At 46.6% G+C, this 17,976-nt stretch overlaps 2 protein-coding genes across 7 annotated transcripts in view; one reads left to right on the top strand and one right to left on the bottom strand.

The window, feature by feature from the left end:
* Positions 1-3,007: 3,007 nt before the first annotated feature.
* Positions 3,008-13,407, bottom strand: TMEM213 (transmembrane protein 213). Of its 3 annotated transcripts, XM_055335024.1 has the most exons (4): positions 13,263-13,407; positions 9,385-9,456; positions 8,173-8,351; positions 3,008-4,042 (listed from the first exon to the last, which is right to left on the bottom strand). In XM_055335024.1, exons 1-3 carry the CDS (start codon positions 13,405-13,407, stop codon positions 8,182-8,184), a joined length of 387 nt encoding a protein of 128 aa, XP_055190999.1. In that variant the 3' UTR covers positions 3,008-4,042; positions 8,173-8,181. The 3 variants fall into 3 exon arrangements, with proteins under 3 accessions (XP_055190999.1, XP_055190998.1, XP_055191000.1); XM_055335023.1 differs by lacking the exon at positions 3,008-4,042 and having other exon boundaries at positions 5,800-8,351; XM_055335025.1 differs by lacking the exon at positions 3,008-4,042 and having other exon boundaries at positions 5,800-8,351; positions 9,385-9,453.
* The window catches only part of ATP6V0A4 (ATPase H+ transporting V0 subunit a4), an 83,490-nt gene continuing 78,838 nt past the window's right edge, over positions 13,325-17,976 (top strand). For all 4 annotated transcript variants that reach the window (XM_055335016.1, XM_055335014.1, XM_055335015.1 and 1 more), the window contains exon 1: positions 13,325-13,459. The gene's annotated coding sequence lies outside the window, so the exon portion shown is untranslated. The remainder of the gene's footprint in view (positions 13,460-17,976) is intronic.

The raw sequence follows: 17,976 nt of genomic DNA, 5'->3' as shown, positions 1-17,976 counted from the left end.
TAAATGAGTACAGTTCTCAAGAATAAATGGATGCTTACAATTTTAATCTATTCAGTGATCCTAAGAATGGACTTGGTGAGCTAATTTAGGTATTAAAGTTTGATGCTAGTACACAAAATACAGTAGGCATCCGTCCATTAGTAGTCTTATGTTGAAGATTTTAAATTCAAGTGTATTTAACTTGATGCATAAATTACCACCTTCCTCTGCAACAATAAGATTCTCCCAGATTCTTGTAAATTGGTTTTTCAAGAAATAGACTCCTCCCATTCATCCTTTTCTCCCCACTAACCACTGATCTGTTCACTGTCTCCATAGCTTTGCCTTTTCCAGAATGTCATATGTTTGGAATCATGTAGTATGTAGCTTCTTTCATGTAGTAATATTACTTCTTTCATGTAGTAATATACATTTAAGTTTCCACCATGTCCTTTCACGGCTTGATAGCTTGTAAATCAGTTTTCAAAAGAATATTTGATCTGAGTATCTGCAAAGTGTAACTGGGTAATCTTTGTACTTAATAAATCACTTATAACAATACAAAGTTTGGGAAATTTGTACCAGACAAGCTGTAATTGAAGCCAAGTGTTACATCTTATGTGTCATTTCCTCCCCCTCTTAGGCTTTGGTGGCTCTTAGGACACCTCTATGCAAATTGTAAAAAGGTGCCCAATCCTCAAGAAAAACTGAGTAGGTGCATATGAACAACCTGAACTGCCATAGAAGGGCTTTCCAGACCCCAGTGGGCAGCAGGCCTAGTCCTCGCTCTCCTGCTCATCTGCACCCTGGACTCAAGGGTACCCTGTGTTGGCTTCTCAAACACTTCACATTCCTTTCCTGCTGCAGGCAGGACTCTGGCTTAGCAGTGTCAGGGGGCAGGTGGGTAAGGGAAGCAAGTTCAGAGCCCCCAGGGCAGGGCCGGGACAAGGCACAGGTGTGTGTGGGATTCCCGAGAAGGGACTTCCTGCTGTCCCACAACTTATATGAGAAACCTGGGTTTCTACATCTCCCACCCCCATTGCTCCCAGCTCTCACATAGATAAGTCTGGATGGAATTGTGACTTCGTAGGGTGCACAGGATGTATGTGACCCTGGGGCTGCCATCTATCAACTCAAGTAGCATCTCCCAAGGAAAGACTCTAGCCCCTTGACCTTTCTTGGGCAGGTCCTATGTGGTGTGGGAGAGGAGAGCTTGATGGGGCACAGGTTGGGGCAGGAAGGCTGCCTGGGCGTCCTGTGGTGGAGGGTGAATCACTGAACACTCCCATGGCTTGAAGCTCCCTGCAGAACTGCATCTTGCCTATTTATCTACTTGCTCATATATCTGTGGTCTATATATTTCAAGCACTTGAAGACAAGACTGCACTTTGTTTCAGGTTGAAACTACTCTTTTCAAAAACTCATGTCTGTATTAGTTTGCTAGGGTTACTGTAACAAACTACCCCAAACTGGGTGGCTAAAACAGAGATGCATTGTCTCACTGTTTAGAGACTAGGAGTCTGAGATCAACATGTCAGCAGGCTGGCTCTTTCTAAGGGTGGGCGGGGGTAGGGGGGATCTGTTCCAGACCTCTCCCCTGGTGTCTGGTAGTTTGATAGTGATCTTTGGACTTCCTTGGCTTGGAGACATGTCACTCCGATCTCTGCATCCAGCACATGTTGTTCTCTGTGTCTGCAGGTCTGTGTCCAAATCTCCCTTTATATAAAAACAGACTGGATTAGGGGCCCACCCTATTCTACTGTGACCTCATCTTAAGTAATTATACCAGCAACAACTGTATTTCCAAATAAGATCCCATTCTGAAGTCCTGGGGACTTCAACATAAGTATTTGCAGGGGATACAATTCAGCCCAAATACTTCCTCTTGGTAGTTTCCTTCATTTGACAGGGTGACAGGAACTTCCCAGGTAAAAAGATCTCCTTTAAGGTACAAAGAACATGACAAGTATTTCAACAAAGAGTCCAACAAAGTCACTGTGGAAATAAACGAGGACCACCCAAATGAGAAGCCAAAGCTATTCATTCAGAGCTTGCTTGCTCTAGCAACGGAGTCGGCCACCATTTCCATTTTGTAGTCACCCAGAGGCAGGCAGGGAAGTGGGAAAACTTTAGAGTGAAAAAGGGGAAGGCTCTGGATCTTCCATGTGCCCTGATTGTAGGCTGTTGATATGGGACAGCTGTAGGTGGGTCAAGTAGGTGTGGGGCATCATGTCTGATTGGTTAAGGGTACACATTTGGCTTTCCCTGGATGGTCCTAAGTTGGAAGGATGTGTGTGTGTGTGTGTGTGTGTGAGAAAATTAATTAATTAACTGAAGCTGTCTGTTTATTAACCAAATCAGCTATCTGGGCTGATTGCTATGGAGGTTGCTTGGCTTTCCTGGCTTGGATGCTACAGATAGAGTTTGACTTCCTCGACAGGTAGTGGCTTGGCTTCTTGGATTGGTTGCTATAGATTGTAGGTCAAAGTTCTATTTTTATATATGGTCTGGCCCTTGTTCATTTGTCTCTCATCACAGAATTAACTTGGTGAGTAGACTCGCCAGTTACTCATTTCCACAAATGACTTAAATATGTATTATTATAAACTTATGGAAACAATAATTAAAGTTTTTTCCAACCTTGAGATGCCAAGTTTTCCCCAGAGCCTCCTCCTCTGTCTTCATAGCTCTCCCTCTTCACTGTGGTTGTTTGCACAGGCCACGTTCTGGGGTCTCCTCTGAATCACTAATTCATCAAATGTTTACTGAGTTTGTGTTGCACATCTAGGTCTTGGGTAGGTGGAAGTAATCAGAGGTCAAAGACACAGTCCGTGCCTTCAGAGAGATCACTGAAAAAGACAAGCAGGTAGATATTATAGTCCAATATACTCAGTTTTTAAAGATTAAAAAAAAAACCAACAACAACAACAAAAAACCAGACACTGAAGTAGTTGAGGACATATTTTAATTGTAATATACTATTATAGTAGGGAAGAGGGTCTAGGGTGAACTCAATTTGTACAGAGGTGACTGTGTTAGAGGGGAATGAGAGAGCAGGGAGTGGGATGAGTAGGGGCTCAATAGGGTCAGCAAAGTGAGAAATGCAAAGTTGGTCAGTGTAAATGCTGATTAGGCTAGCTGTGCCTGCCAGTTGTCAATCATAGAGTTAGGATCCTGTCCTCCCAGAGAGTGGCCCTGTCCTTCCTCATTATTACACTTTAAAGAAATAGCTTTCAGATCCTAGTTGTAACAGATATAGATGGATAAATATACAGATAGACAGACATGTAGATGTAGAAATTATATATCTCAAAGGGACAGAGGAAGAATTTACACTTGTAAGACCCCTTTAGTAAATGCTCTAAGAAAGGCTAGGTCTGATGCCTATTGTCAGGCATTGGTTAGAACAAATAGTCAATTCTTTTGTCAGCCTTCAGCTTTCTCAGGCAAGTACTTTAAGGAGGGTAGGTAGGGAGTAGGGTCATCCTAGGGATGTGCCCTTGGTTTGTTAGAAGCTATATTAGTGTTTGTTTAATTCTTTGAATGTGGGGAGAAGGTGAACAAAATCATTTTTTGTGTTGAGAGTCTGTAGTTCTTATAGGACAGGGTTGAGGCCTGGATGAGAAGAGAGATCAAGAGGAGCCTGGCTGGAGTTTGGTCAAACAATTTGTCACAGTGCTGCACTGAAGGTAAACACAGGCCCTTGAGGTGCTATATGTATATATGTTCATCCATCCAGGAATGAGGGATAGCTGGATTGGAAAGATCAATCCCAATAAACTAAATGAGTCCAATCAGAAGAGGGAAGGGGGAGCAGAAGAGCAAGGTTCAGGTTTATGGGGCCTAACATGTATACAATTAAAACGCCCTCTCTCTCTCTCTCTCTTTTTTTTTAAGATTTTATTTATTCATTCATGAGAGACACACAGAGAGAGAGGCAGAGACACAGGCAGAGGGAGAAGCAGGCTCCATGCAGGGAGCCCAACATGGGACTCCATTCCGGATCTCCAGGATCACGCCCTGGGCTGAAGGCGGCGCTAAACCACTGAGCCATCCGGGCTGCCTAAAATGCAGAATTAGAAATACAAAATTAGGTAGCAGGCCTGGGGTGGGGGAGCACATAAGTAAGGTGACATGAAGTGTAAGTTTTCCTTGGCTCCTGAGAAATCTGCCTCTTGGGAAGAGTATGTTCCAGGCTGTGTCAACAGCAAGAACAAAGATGGGGAGGGTAGAAAGGGCCTGGCATGTTGAGGAACTGAAATAATTCAGAACTGGGTTTGCATGAAGTATATGTAAATGTTGAGCTAGAGAAATATCTGGGGATCCAGTTACAGAAGGCCGTATGGATCATCCTAAGAGTATGGATTTTACTGTCAGCTGTGGAGAGTCACAGAAGGATTTCAGGATCATGACCCGACTGAGCCAGCCAGGTACCCCAGAAATAGACTTTAAAATGATGATTTTAAAAGTCAAATAAATAATTGTGCCACGCCTTAATGTTTAATATTCTATTTCTACACAAGATGTTTTGGTATAGAAATGCCCCTAACAGTGTGGATTCTGGGTCCCATGGCCTGCAATAGTGCTGGGGGCCACATCATTTACTAGAAGCAAAAATCTTTTTTTTTTTTTTTTAAAAAAAAACGCTTTGATTCGATCTTCATCTTTTTTTTTTAATTTTTATTTTTATTTTAATTTATGATAGTCACAGAGACAGAGAGGCAGAGACACAGGCAGAGGGAGAAGCAGGCTCCATGCATCGGGAGCCCGACGTGGGATTCGATCCCGGGTCTCCAGGATCGCGCCCTGTGCCAAAGGCAGGCGCCAAACCGCTGCGCCACCCAGGGATCCCCTAGAAGCAAAAATCTTAAATGAAAAGCACATCTACTGTTAGGCAGGTCCTGCTATTTATACCAGGGAGTTCTTAGATCCCTGGAAGGTGATACTTGGTTTTCCCCTTCAGGTTTTCCTTTTTAATTTATTGACAAATCTTTGCTTTGATAGAATAAAGAGACATCCCATGGTGAAGGATGATCTGAGATAAAGCACCTGGAAAGTATAACCATCAAATTGTATAACTTGTCTTTCTGTCTAGTCTCAAAGAAAAGAACGATTATTTGGATTTGGTCTGTCCTTCTTGTACAGATGAAAGAAAGACAATTTACAACACGCCTGAATTTGAATGTGGCAGTGGCAGCAACTACACATTATTCACTTCTAATGTAAGTACCTACACTTTGCCCAGACCAGAAGGGATGTCAGGCACCACCTGGAGTTCCAGCTTCCTGCTTCTAAAGCAGCAGATGAGGGGTGCCTGAATGGCTCAGTTGGTTTAGTGTCTCAGTTTTGATTTTAGCTCAGGTCATGACCTCAAGGCTGAGAGATTGAGCCTCACATCAAGCTTCATGCTCAGCGGGGAGTCTGCTTGAGATTCTCTCTCCCCCTGCCCCTCCCTCACCCCCCGCTGGCACTCTCTCTCTAAATAAAATAATAATAAAAAGGGAGCAAATGGAATCTTACTGCAGAGGTCTGGTATATAGAAGTGGTAAGAGCCAAGCTGCTATGGTCACAAGGACAGGCCTCATGCCCACCCCTTCCCTGCAACACCCCGGCTAGCCTTCTAGGTTTTTTTTTTTTTTGCCTTCTAGGCTTTCGTAGTGGAGTTTGCAACCACTGATGTGTCCAACTCCAACATTCCCTACTTAGAAAACTTACCCCCACCCCCCTCGCCAAGGTGAAATGATTCGGTGCGGTTCACTCTGGCCAGAAATCAGTCTTCATTGTTCTCTCTATTGCTTTTCGGAGTTAGTGCTCTCACCACGAGGTCACACTGTTTTATTTCAAAAATGCTTGCACATGTTAAATCCAAGAGGGTCCTTACTGAATCTTTCCATCTCTAAGGAGTTCGACCATCACATATTGTGGAAACTCTTTCCTTGGTGTTTAAAAAAAAGCGAAACACTAAGTTATGTGTGATCGTAGCATCACATGGGGCGTCACGCAGACACTTGTTCACACGATTGCTTAACATGGGGGCACAGTAAATCTACCCATTTTCTTGATTAAACAATGGAGATTGAGGAAACAACAGACTGAGCCAGGCACTGCCTTCAGTTCTCATTGGGAAACATAGGTAGATTTTCTGGAAGAGCCAGTGGCAGTAGGGCAGCCCTGGTGGCTCGGTGGTTTAGTGCCACCTTTGGCCCAGGGCGTGATCCTGGGGTCCTGGGGTCGAGTCCCACATCGGGCTCCCTGCATGGAGTCTGCTTCTCCCTCTGCCTGTGTCTCTGCCTCTCTCTCTCTGGGTCTCTCATGAATAAACAAAACAAAAACCTGTGGCAGCTCTGAATCACCTGCCATCTCTAGGAAACACTTCTTCCTACTTCAGGGGCCTCTTTTCTTGTGTTATGTTTATTTGGTTGTCCAACCTAAATCCATGTTTCCTCACAAAGGGCAGCAATGATCTCGTAAGGAGAGTCATTTTGTCCTTTCTTCCTTCAGATGAATCCACTTCCCCTCCACCTGACCCTCCTGGCCATGTTCAGGGCGACCAGCAACATCCGTGTGCAGGATGAGCAGGAGCCAAACCAGCTGGCTTCTGTGGAGACTGGTTATTTCAACCATTTATAGAAAAATGGAAGTAGTTCTTCTTCTTCTTCTTCTTCTTTCTTCTTCTTCCTTTTTTTTTGAATTTTATTTATTTGACAGAGTGCACAAGCAGGGGGAGCAGCAGGCAGAGGCAGAGGGAGAAGCAGACTCCCCGCTGAGCAGGGACCGTGGATGAGGGCCTCCATCCCAGAACCCGGGGATCATGACATGAGTTAAATGCAGATGCTCAACCCATGGAGCCCCCCACAGGCGCCCCTAAAATGGAAGCTCTGTATGCTGAACGATACTCATAAGTACATCCAGGGCCAGGCCTCGTCTGTTAGTTCATGCATTCATTTGTGCGATGAACATCGCCAGGAGCTCTCCATCCCCAGGAGCAAGAGGAAACACACTGACGGTATGTATGTTCATGAAGGCTGCGCTTCAGGAGGGAGCAGAAGCACCCCTAAAAGCACCAGCCGCGGGGCCCCCAAGGCTGTCTGGGAAGGCTGTGAGTAGAATAGGCCCTGGGGCTGGACTTTGAGGCATGGCCTGCAGTGTGCAGGCGGAGCTGGAAGGCGGCGGGCGGTGGAAGACGTGGGACGGGACTGGGTCCCTGGAGCGCAGCCCTTGTCCCTGGGAAGGCAGTGGGCGTCCTGGGGACAGCAGGCGGGGCGGGGGGGGGGGCGATGTAGGAGGGTCTGGACCAGGTGCCGGGTTGGGTACCGTCGGGCAGGGCGGCCACGGAGGAGGATGCTGGACAGGGAACAGGGGCGAGAGAAGCGATGCTCCCGGGCGAGGGGTGGCAGGTGAGGATGAAGGCGACTCCTTTTTGAGATGCCAGGGAAGCCCTTGGCTGGGGTGAGGGATGGGGGACAGGTGAGAGGGTTCTGAGCTTAGGAGCAAAGAGCCTGCGGACAAAAGCCAAAGCCAGGTGTTTCTTGGGCACCTGCCTTGGGGCGCAGCAGGGAAGCAGGCCTCACACACCGAGATAGGGGATTGATTGTCAGCGCCCAAGAGGAGGACCCTCGTGGACTTGGGTGTGGGGCAGCCCTGGCCCTGCTCCCTCAGACCCTCCTTTCCATCTCGCGTCTCTTCTCAACACCATCGCTGCACAGAAGGGACAACTCAGAGGTGGCCGAAACCGCATGGGCACGTGGGCACCGCTCCCCACCCCTCCCCCCTGATTTCAGCTCAGGTAGGTCATGACCTCAAGGCTGAGAGATGGAGCCTCAAATCAGGCTCCATGCTCAGCGGGGAGTCTGCTTGAGATTCTCTCTCCCTCTGCCCCCCCTCACCCCCCGCTGGCACTCTCTCTCTAAATAAAATAATAATAATAATAAAAAGGGAGCAAATGGAATCTTACTGCAGAGGTCTGGTATATAGAAGTGGTATATAGAAGCCATGCTGCTGTGGTCACAAGGATGGGCCTCATGCCCACCCCTTCCCTGCAGCACCCCAGCTGGCCTTCTAGGCTTTTGTAGTGGAGTTTGTAACCACTGATGTGTCCAATTCTGACATTCCCTACTTAGAAAACTGACACCTCCCCCAAAGGTGAAATGATTCCCTGGGGTTGGGTGGCCACTGACACCCTGGGGCCGCTGCCCTGGGGCCTCAGGCTTGCAGATCCTTGGGCTCCTCCGGGCTGAGCTTCAGCAGCTTGTCCACACAGAGCAGGATGAGGGTGAGGAACCACAAGCTCCATCCGACTGCCGCGGCGATCCAGCCATACTCATCCACGCCGGGGTGGCAGCAGCGAGCCGCTTGGGGACAGAAGTCCACGTCTGCCGAGGAAGGGACAGCAAGGACACCGCGGTGCATCGCCCCCTGCCCCCTCCGCCGCCCCCCCCCCCAGGTAAGGAATGAGACCAGAGCTCATGCTCGCTAAAGCACACTGCACAGGTGTCACCTGCTCCATGCCCGTCCCCTTATTCATCCCTCGCAGGGTGGGAGGCCTCACTTAACTACTCCCATCTCCCCGGAAGGAGCCCACGCTGTGACTCGCCCAAGAGGGGGCACCAGATGGCAGAGCGAGAACTTGAACCCAGGTCTCAAGGAATCCAAAGCCCCACACTCAACCTCCACGAGTCACTGCCCTATTATGGGGGCTTTGGAAATACCCAGAAGTGAATGCACGGTTATTCAGGGAGGGCAGCAGTAAAGGGAGCCAGACATAGAAGAAAGCAAAACTTTCTGTTAATTGGATGTGTGGAAACAATGCTTGCTGCTTTAGGAAGTACTGCCTTCTTGCCCTTAGGAGTATTCAGGGAGAGGATGGACAGAAATAGGCAAAGGGTACCCAGAACAAAGCTCCTACATTGGGCAGAAGTTGGACTTGACTGGTAGCTTTTTTTTTTTTAAGATTTTATTTATTTATTCATGAGAGACACAGAGAGAGAGGCAGAGACACATAGGCAGAGGGAGAAGCAGGCTCCATGCAGGGAGTCCAATGTGGGACTCGACCCCAGGACCCCAGGATCACGCCCTGAGCCCAAGGCAGATGCTCAACCACTGAGCCACCCAGGCGTCCCCCCTTCTAAGTTTCTAATGCATGTTTGGCTGCCATCCTGTGGATGGGTCGTTCAAGTCACCTGTACCAAAGATTGTGAGCCGACATCAGGGTCAAGGCTGAGATAGCTTTTAAGATATGCTATGCAAGCAGTTCTGGGGGTGACAAACAGACCATACCAGTGCACAGGAAGGTCAGGCTGGCACTCCAAGACTGGACCCCAATCAACAGAAAGCAAGCAGGCTTAAGTGTCCCTCCCAGATCCAGGGCCAGCTCTGGGTTTAGGGCAGTTGTCAGGAGATGCTTACTGGGGCACTGCTCCAGGGTTCCAGGGTCTGGGTGATGGGTGGTCAGGGTTGAGTTGTCACTGTTCCTCGCTTCTGGAAGGAAAGACAGAAGATGGTCTCAGGCAGTAGGGGAATCCATTCCCAGGCACAGAGTGAAATCTTTTTTGTCAGTTAGTGGTGATAGTACACCAAGGATTATAGAAGTTCCAGTCTAGGTGCTTTAAGACGTCATGTAATAAGGCTAACCCTCTGTTATGGGCCAAACTGTCCCCACCACATTCATTGAAGTCCTAACCCACAGTAGTGATTGTATTTGGAGAAAGAGCCTTTAAAGAGGTTAAATCAAGATTAAATGGAGTCATATGGGTGGGTCCTCATCCAATATGACTAGTGTCCTTGAGAGAAAGGGAAGACACTAGGGAGGCACCTGCACAGAGAAAAGACTAGGTGAGGTCACAGTGAGAAGGTGGACATCTGTGAGCCAAGGAGAGAGGCCTCAGGAGAAGACACACCTGCTGACACCTGGAGTCTCCAGAACTGTCAGAAAATAAGTTTCTGTTGTTTTAGCCACCCAGTCTGTGGTATGTTTTTATGGCAGCAAAAGAATACACTTCCCTTTTCCTTTCATTATTATCATTCAGAGACGCTTACCTGCATGTCTCATTGACTCACAGCTTCACACTTCATCTCCTTCATATCTCATCCTTCAGTGGCCAAGGGCCTGCTGCCAAGAGCTTTCCAAACACTCTATTTTAGCTGTTTCCTATGCAAATAGCTCCATCTAGAAATGGTTTTTCTCCTATATATTAAACACTTAACAATCTCAAATGTCTTCTCCTAACTACTTTCAATTCCCTTCAAAAACTTGAACAAATGAATGTTGAAATCTGACTTTGATTCTTTACTTCTGGTGATTATGATGGTATTACTCAGGCAGATGGTTATCAAAAAAATTAAATGCTATACCACCAAATCCAGAGATGGGTAGAATTTGCAACCATTAGAATTGTCTCTTGATCAATAAATAAGGAGCGCAAAGATAAAAAGAACTTCAGTGGGAATTCTCAAAGTTCTGTCAGAGTGTGGAGGTGAGGGGGGGCTACAGAGATGAACATAAAGATTCTCAATTCCAAAAAACCATCATCTACCTTCCCTCTCATAACTGAGAATGAGCAGATGGATGATCCAGGTCTATTCTGTCCAATATGGCAATTACATGTGGCTCTTCAAATTTATTAAAATGAAATAAAAAAATGCAACTTCCTGGTAGTATTAGCCACAATTCAAGGGCTAGGTTACCACACTGGATCACTACATTCTGAAATGCTGCCATATTGGAAGCATAGCACAGAAATGGAACATTTCTGTAGAGGCTGCTTTTAGGCAACAGGTGTGAACAATGGAAACTTGCAGGAGGCACAAGGGCCCCCAGCACCCCCTAGCTGAAATGCAAACAGGCTCATTAAGCGACCCACCTCGGGAATAGTCATGAACCCTAACTGACCAATTACAACAGGCATAGCTCCTCAGATTACCAAAACAGGACATTCCCCACGCTCCCTCGCTCTGCCCTATAACTTTAGCCCCTTACCACCTCCTTGAAGCAGACAGTCCCTCCTCTCCTGTCCTGCCTGCTGCTCCCTTGCAGTGTATTCAATAAATTTCTATCTCCTTTATTCTGCCCTGAGTAAATTCTCTCACCATCGGTACCGCTGGCCCTCACCTAATCGGGACACCCCACAACTTCCATCACCAAAAAATTTTTGTTAGATGGCATTCATCTTGGTAGATCAAGACCAAGAAGCCAATTTTAAAGAATTGTTCTGGAAATTAATTATATTGCTGTTCCGCTTCCTTTGAGGATGAAAAAAAAAAGTGGTTTAGAAACTCTCAAGGCTCCACTGACCCTAGGTCAGTGTGTCCTTCAAAGGAGCTTGTTGTCAGGTAGCAGGACAAGTCAGGAGGAAACTTCTTGTTTAGCCAAAGCCATGAAGTTGCTGCTTAGAGTGATTTTATGCCACCCCCCCCCCCCCCCCCCCGCGCTCCCCAGCCTCTCCAATGTCCTGCCTGGGGTATAGTAATTACCTTGACACAATCTGATTGTTACTGTAAATTATTTACAGCTAAATGGCTTAGAACTTGGTCTTTATTTGTTTTGGAATAATTGATTCCTCAACATTTAATTTTCCTTTTTAACCCAACTAACTTCCTTGGCCTTGACTTTCATCTCCCCTCTGCCCTAGAATGGAAGTGGTCCCCATTTGGACCAAGTGAATGGAAAAAAACCTAGTTAACCAGATGCTGGTGTTAGGTTAAGCCATCTGAAATTGCCATTTGATAGGTCAAAAAATTTGTCAATATTGGTAATTTTATATGGTTCGAACTGAATAGTCTAGTTATTAATTTCTAAGAAGTTAAGCCTCAGCCTCCACCCTCGTAAGCATAGCCGGACAGAGACTAGTCCAGCTTGGGGTCACTTCCAAAGTACAGGGTGCTAATAATTAAGTGCAGTTAAATTTGTCAGGTTTTTTGAGAGCCTATCATAAACAAGTCACTGTGAGGGTAAACAAATGAAAAAAATAAAATACTTATTTAGGGAGGGGTATGGGAAAATAAAACAAACATGCTAACATTCATTGAGTGTTTACCCTGTGCTAATTTACTAACAGTTCTTTATATGTGGTAGTCTCCTTTCATCTTTATGACAACCCTATATGTAAGCGCTGTGATTATCCCCACCGTATAAATGAGAAAACTGGGGCACAGAGACATTAAGTGATTTGCTCAACGTCACACAGCTAGTAAGTTGTGGAAGCCAGAATTGAGTTGAGGCTGAGTGGCTAGAGCTCATACTCTGAAACTCCAAAGGAGGGTGGTGAGGACAAGGGAGACAGGCACAGCCCTGAGGGGTCCTTGAGGCTCAGTTTTGAGAGAGGGAAATCTGTCAAGGGCAGGGCAGGAGCTGCGGGGGCAAGATCAAAGCCAGAGGCCAGGGAACCTGGGTGCTCAGTGGCTGAGCATCTGCCTTTGGCTCAAGTTGTGATCCTGGGGTCCTGGGACTCCATCCCTGCGGGGAGCCTGCTTCTCCCTCTGCCTGTGTCTCTGCCTCTCTCTATGTGTCTCTTATGAATAAATAAATTAAAAATCTTAAAAAATATAAGGCCAGAGGCCAAAGCCAGGAGCATAAGAATATGAGGGAGTTCTCTCTGCAGGGGGAGAGCCCAGCCTGAGAGAGTAAGACAGGGGCTGCTACTCAACCCTCCTAGCGTCCATGAGCACACAGGGTAATAACTCCACGTCTCTTGTGCTGGGGAAGGTGGGAGAATCATCAACAGCATTTGGCAGGTTTTGTGCCTTAGGGTTTTATGGAAGTTGCAAAGGGAGCACGGGATCAACGGAGGGACCAGAGGACCTCAGGTGAGGAACAGAGTACAAAGGGGCAATTGCAAATCACAATAGCCAGGGGCCCTGAGAAGGAGCAGTGGAGACACAGCGCCCATTAAAATGTCATTTTAGGCCAATTTTGGTCTCTTGATGGGAGAGACTGTCAGTACATCACATTTTTCCTGTTGCTTTGTGGCAAAGTCCAGTAGAGGCGGCTAATCCTGTCCTAGCTGAGGAGTTCAGTATTTGATCGTGGTCTTAGGTCTTAGGTAAACGTAAAACACCCCCAGCCCAACCTACCACCTCCTGCCTAATCCTTCAGGTGAGAAAAAACTGTTTGCTCTTCGCTTTGTGTGGGACCAACCCTAGCCCAAGAATCCTCCTTCCTCCCTTCCTCCCTTCCCCCACCCTTCTTCCCCCCTTCTCATCCCTCCCCTTCCTCCCCCCCTCCTCCACCTCTTCTCTCCCTCCCCTCTTCTTCCCAGCGTGGCCAAGAATAAAGCTCACAGTTCTACCTGCCAAGCAAGCCAAGTGGAAGGAGGCAAAGAGCAGGCCGAGGGCCAGGGCGGCCCGGAGCACAGAGGTGAGGCGCTTCATGCTGGAGAGGGAGGCATCTGTCTGCACCATCCATGCAGAGGTGTGCCGAGGGCTGCGTGCCATGTGTCCTGTGTGTGCCGTGTCCTGCGGGAGCTTGAAAGCAGTGCTGTCAGAGGTGAATTTCTGGTCTGTGTTTGGGGGAAAAGAGAAGGGGTGGAGCGAAAGAAACCAGCTGTCACTCCTCACTCTCACCTCTTTAGAAGGCAAGCTGAACTATGTAGGCTCGGGGCGGAGGGGGGGGGCAGGAGGGAGGGGCCATTTATGCAGTTCTGCCTAGAGTTCACGTGTTATCCCTACTGATGAAAGAGGGGACAGGAGAGGAGTTTTGTGTCCTGCCAGGTCCTTGAAGTTGAGTTTGCTGCCTCTTTCATCTGCCAATGTAGCGCTGGATTCTTTCTTCTCTGTAGCACAGCATTTGCTGACACCTACCCCGTGCAATGAATCCCTGCCCTCGAAGTGCTTTCGTTATAGACATATATCATTAAAACACAGAGCAATGTTTGAGGAATGACTCCAGAAGGACAAAGGGCTTTGGTTCCTAGCAGCAGGAAGCCACCTTCTGCTGATGGGATGCTTCGTGACAAACATGGTGCTTGAGTTGGGCCTTGAAGATGAATAGAATTTTGACAGGCATAGAGGAGAGGAGGGCACTAGAGACAGGAGGGACAGATGAGTAAAGGTCCAGAGGTCAGGGGTGCTTGGGAGTCCCCTGTGAATCTGCTGCAGCCCAGATGCTCAGAGGGGACCTGAGGAGGGGGATACAGAGAGGTGACTGGCCAGCCATGAGACTGACAGACTGGTGTGCCAGCCTGGGGAGTTTGAAACAATCAGGAGGCAAAAGAAAGGCTGTGTGAAGACTTTGAACCAAATAGTAACATTTATTTATATTTGTAAAGATTTTTTTTATTTATTCATGAGAAACACACAGAGAGAGACAGAGACATAGGCAGAGGGAGAAGCAGGCTCCCTGTAGGGAGCCCAATGAGGGACTTGATCCCAGGACCCCAGGATCAAGACATGAGCCAAAGGCAGATGCTCAATCACTGAGCCACCCAGGTGCCCCAATAGTAACATTTATTGCACATCCCCCATTTATCTGAAAGGCATCTTCATAGGCATATGGGACCCAATGGTGCCTAACGTGATCCTAATGGTCCAGCAATGAAATCAGCAATAAGGAAAGATGTGTGGTGCAGCATGGTAACACTCAAACATGGATATCTTCTGCGGTTGTGGGAATACGAGAGAGACAGAGGGGGGGCGGGGAGGTTAAATCTGCCTGAGAGGCACAAGGGAAACACTCACAGAGGAGATGACATTTGGACTGGGTATTAAAGTCTGCCTACACAGATGGGAGCTGATGGCCTTTCTAATAAATGGAACAGCACACACAGGGCAAGGGAATTGTCTGTGTGCATGCAGGGCTGCCTTGTATAGATAAGTGCACTCTCTTCTTGCACAAGAACTGGCCTGGTCAAGAGAGTGAGGTAGAAATCCTTGCTCATTTGACACTATGTGGAAGGATGTGGAAACCGTGTGTAAGCTCAGGGTAAGGGAGTCTTATTGGAATACATTAGCCCAGTGGAGGCATTTTTTTTTTTCTAATTTGTCCCAAAGTACAAATTAGTGGTGGTCCTATATTCTTGGGTTGGAGGGTTGGGGGCAGAAGTGCTTTAAGAAGGCTAATCTGCAGGTGATGTACCCACATCTGGTTTAGACCTGCCACTTGGTCAAATGTTCAGCTACTGCTACGTACTGGGCATTTGGTATGGGAGGGAGGTCTGCAGTGGGTAAGGCAACAGAGTCCCTGTCCTCAAGAAGCTCAGGGTCCAGTGAGGGAGAGAGACCAAAAAATAATGACAGCGTGATGACATAAGTGTGGTGAGAAAGTCTTGACAAAGAATGGGAAAATCATGGAGGAGGTTTGGGGATGAGGGGGTTCAGTGAACATTTCACGATAAGGAAGGCATTTTTTTTTAAGATTTTATTTCTTTATTCATGAGAGGCACAGAGAGGCAGAAACATAGGCAGAGGTAGAAGCAGGTTCCCGGTGGGGAGCCTAATGTGGGACTCGATAAGGAAGGCATTTTGACCTGAAACTTGAAATCTGTGTGGTCTACTAGGCACAGGAGACAGGATCAGTGTGTGCAAGACCTCTGAAGCACGAATGTGTGCCCCTTGACTGAAGAGGAATCACCATCTTGGGAGTACGGGGTAGATTCATGGTGTGTCTGGTTTGACTATTGTAAATGGTCCTGAATGGCGGACTAAACAAACTGGATTCTCTCTTACAACTGGGGCACCTTATAAGGAACTTGTACATGTAGACACCTTTATATTTCAGAAACACTGGAGGATAGATCCATGGAGAGCAGGCCTGGATTCAGGGAGATCCGCTAAGAAGCTGTTGCAAAAATCCCAGCCAGATGGGGCACCTGGCTGGCTCAATTGGTAGAGCATGTAGCTCTTGATCTCAGCATTGTGAGTTCCAGCACCACGTTGAGTTTAGAGCTTACTTAAAAAAAAAAAAAAAAAAAACCCAGCCAGAGATCAAAGGAGCCCTGAAATAAAGAGCTGGACTGAGGATAGAGACAGAATCAAGAGGCATTTAGCTGGCTAAATCAACAGAAGGGAACCCAGGGAGTGGCATCCTGAGTGAAGGTTTCCAGCTGGGGCGGGTGGGTGGCCATGAAGCCAGCCTGGGGTGGAATTCCAGCCCACCTCTTCTTGGCTGAGTGGCCCTGGCAAGATACTTTATACGTCAGGTTCTTTATCTGAAAAGGAATAGGATCTATCTCATGACTTGTTATGATGACTTAATGAAGTAATCCATCTGAAGTGCTTCACATAGTGCTACTGGCTGAGCAGTAAATGCTCAGTACTCAGTAAATGTTAACTATCATTTAAACAGAAGGATCATCATACATTGAAAATGTGGAACAAAGGCAGTTTTAGGAGAAAAATAATTCTATTTATGTATTTATTTATATCCTGCCTCAGTCCAAAAAAGGGTATAAGGAAGCTTACATAGAATTAATTAGCTAGATAAAGTAAATTTAAAATGAATGGGAAGAAATGAGGTAAAGAGAAATTTAAGGTAGGAAATATGAGATGGATCTGTGAGTTTAGAGCACAAAATGGCACACATGTTTTCTAAGCTTTGTGGTAATTAGTGTGAAGAAAGAGTCACCTGCACGCAGGCCACCTGTCTGACTCATGAGCTTGCAAGGTGCAAAACAACAGCGTGGGTACAACTGCTCTTGATACCAGCACTAGAGAGACATTTTCTCCTTGAATCCTCCACATTCCTTAATGGGACAGACACTGTTCTCAACATTTCCCTCACAGTAAACTCCGTGATAGGCTTCATAGACCAGGGCTGGTGTACCCCGCGAGCACTAGAGAGGACAACAGTGCATGGGGTCAACAAGATTTTCAAGGGTCTTGAAAATGCTTGAGACCTGTAAAGAGGTGCTCAGATCCCAGACTGTGCATTCAAAAAGAAAATATGGGGATTATAAGGGAAAGAAGAGGAACTGAGTGGGAAAAGTTAGAGAGGGAGATAAATTGTGAGAGATTACTAACTCCAGGAAACAAAGAGTTGCCGAAGGGGAGGTGCGCGGGGAGGATAGGGTAACTAGGTGGCAGGTACTGAGGAGGGCACTTGATGGGATGAGCACTGGGCATTATATTTTGGCAAATTGAATTTAAATTTTAAAAAAGTAAAAAGTAAAAAAGAAAGAGAGAGAGAGAGAGAGAAAGCTAGGTGGCTCAGTGGTTGAGCGTCTGCCTTTGGCTCAGGGCGTGATCCTGGGGTCCTGGGATCAAATCCCACATCAGGCTCCCTGCAGGGGAGGGAGCCTGTTTCTCCTTCTGCCTATGTCTCTGCCTCTCTGTGTGTGTCTCTCATGAAAAAATAAAATCTAAAAAAAAAAAAAAAAGATTTCAACAGCAAAGTTATACAATTCATTTTAAATACGTAAACAGAAGCAATCTAACATAGGATGTTGGGTGCATCTTAATGTATTTGATGTGAGCAGATCGTGTCCTTCCAAAATGATGACAGCCTGGGACATGCAGGGAATTGAAACAGCCCTGCCTGGGTCTTTTTGACAGTGGTTTGAGTAGAACCCACTGATCTGAACAGACAGTGTCATATCGCATCATACCAGTGAAAGCAACTCTGGATGTAACTGATGGAAAGAGCAAGGACAATAATCTGTCCCCACTCTCTCTCTTTTCAACACAGTGTTGTTTGACTGGGACTCTTTTAGATTAGGTGTTTCCAAGGCAATTGAAAGACAAACATTTTCTTAACAGATGAAAAAATTTTCTTACCCTAAAATAGAACTGGATGGACTTGACTGGTATCTGATAACTCATTAATTCCCAAAGGAAGGGCAGCAAAGCAACTATTTTTACAAACGTCACTATTATTAGTTTTTTTTTTTTTTTAAAGCAGGTCTTTAATTAATAACTCCATGTGGCTGGTTACCTCACCTAGCAACTCTCTCATACATTTTACATTAGGTTTGCTTTGGAGAGCATACCGGGAAGTTAAATTGCTCAAAGCTAGACATTCTACAGGAACTTCCTCAAGATTTTTTTTAATGGTTGAAATAAGTGTTTGGT

This window comes from Nyctereutes procyonoides, unplaced genomic scaffold (genome assembly GCF_905146905.1).
Source record: "Nyctereutes procyonoides isolate TBG_1078 unplaced genomic scaffold, NYPRO_anot_genome, whole genome shotgun sequence".
In the NCBI taxonomy this organism is placed as follows: domain Eukaryota; kingdom Metazoa; phylum Chordata; class Mammalia; order Carnivora; family Canidae; genus Nyctereutes; species Nyctereutes procyonoides.
Note: the sequence above shows the minus strand (reverse complement) of the source record. Positions and strands in the feature narration are given on the sequence as shown.

Coding starts and splice junctions, on each gene's coding strand:
- TMEM213 (XM_055335024.1), bottom strand. CDS start 13,407: ATGGCACGCAGCCCTCGGCACACCTCTGCATGGATGGTGCAGACAGAT. Junction 9,457..13,262: donor CCACTTGGCTTGCTTGGCAG/GTAGAACTGTGA, acceptor CTTTCCTTCCAG/AAGCGAGGAACAGTGACAAC. Junction 8,352..9,384: donor AACCCTGGAGCAGTGCCCCA/GTAAGCATCTCC, acceptor CTTCCTCGGCAG/ACGTGGACTTCTGTCCCCAA.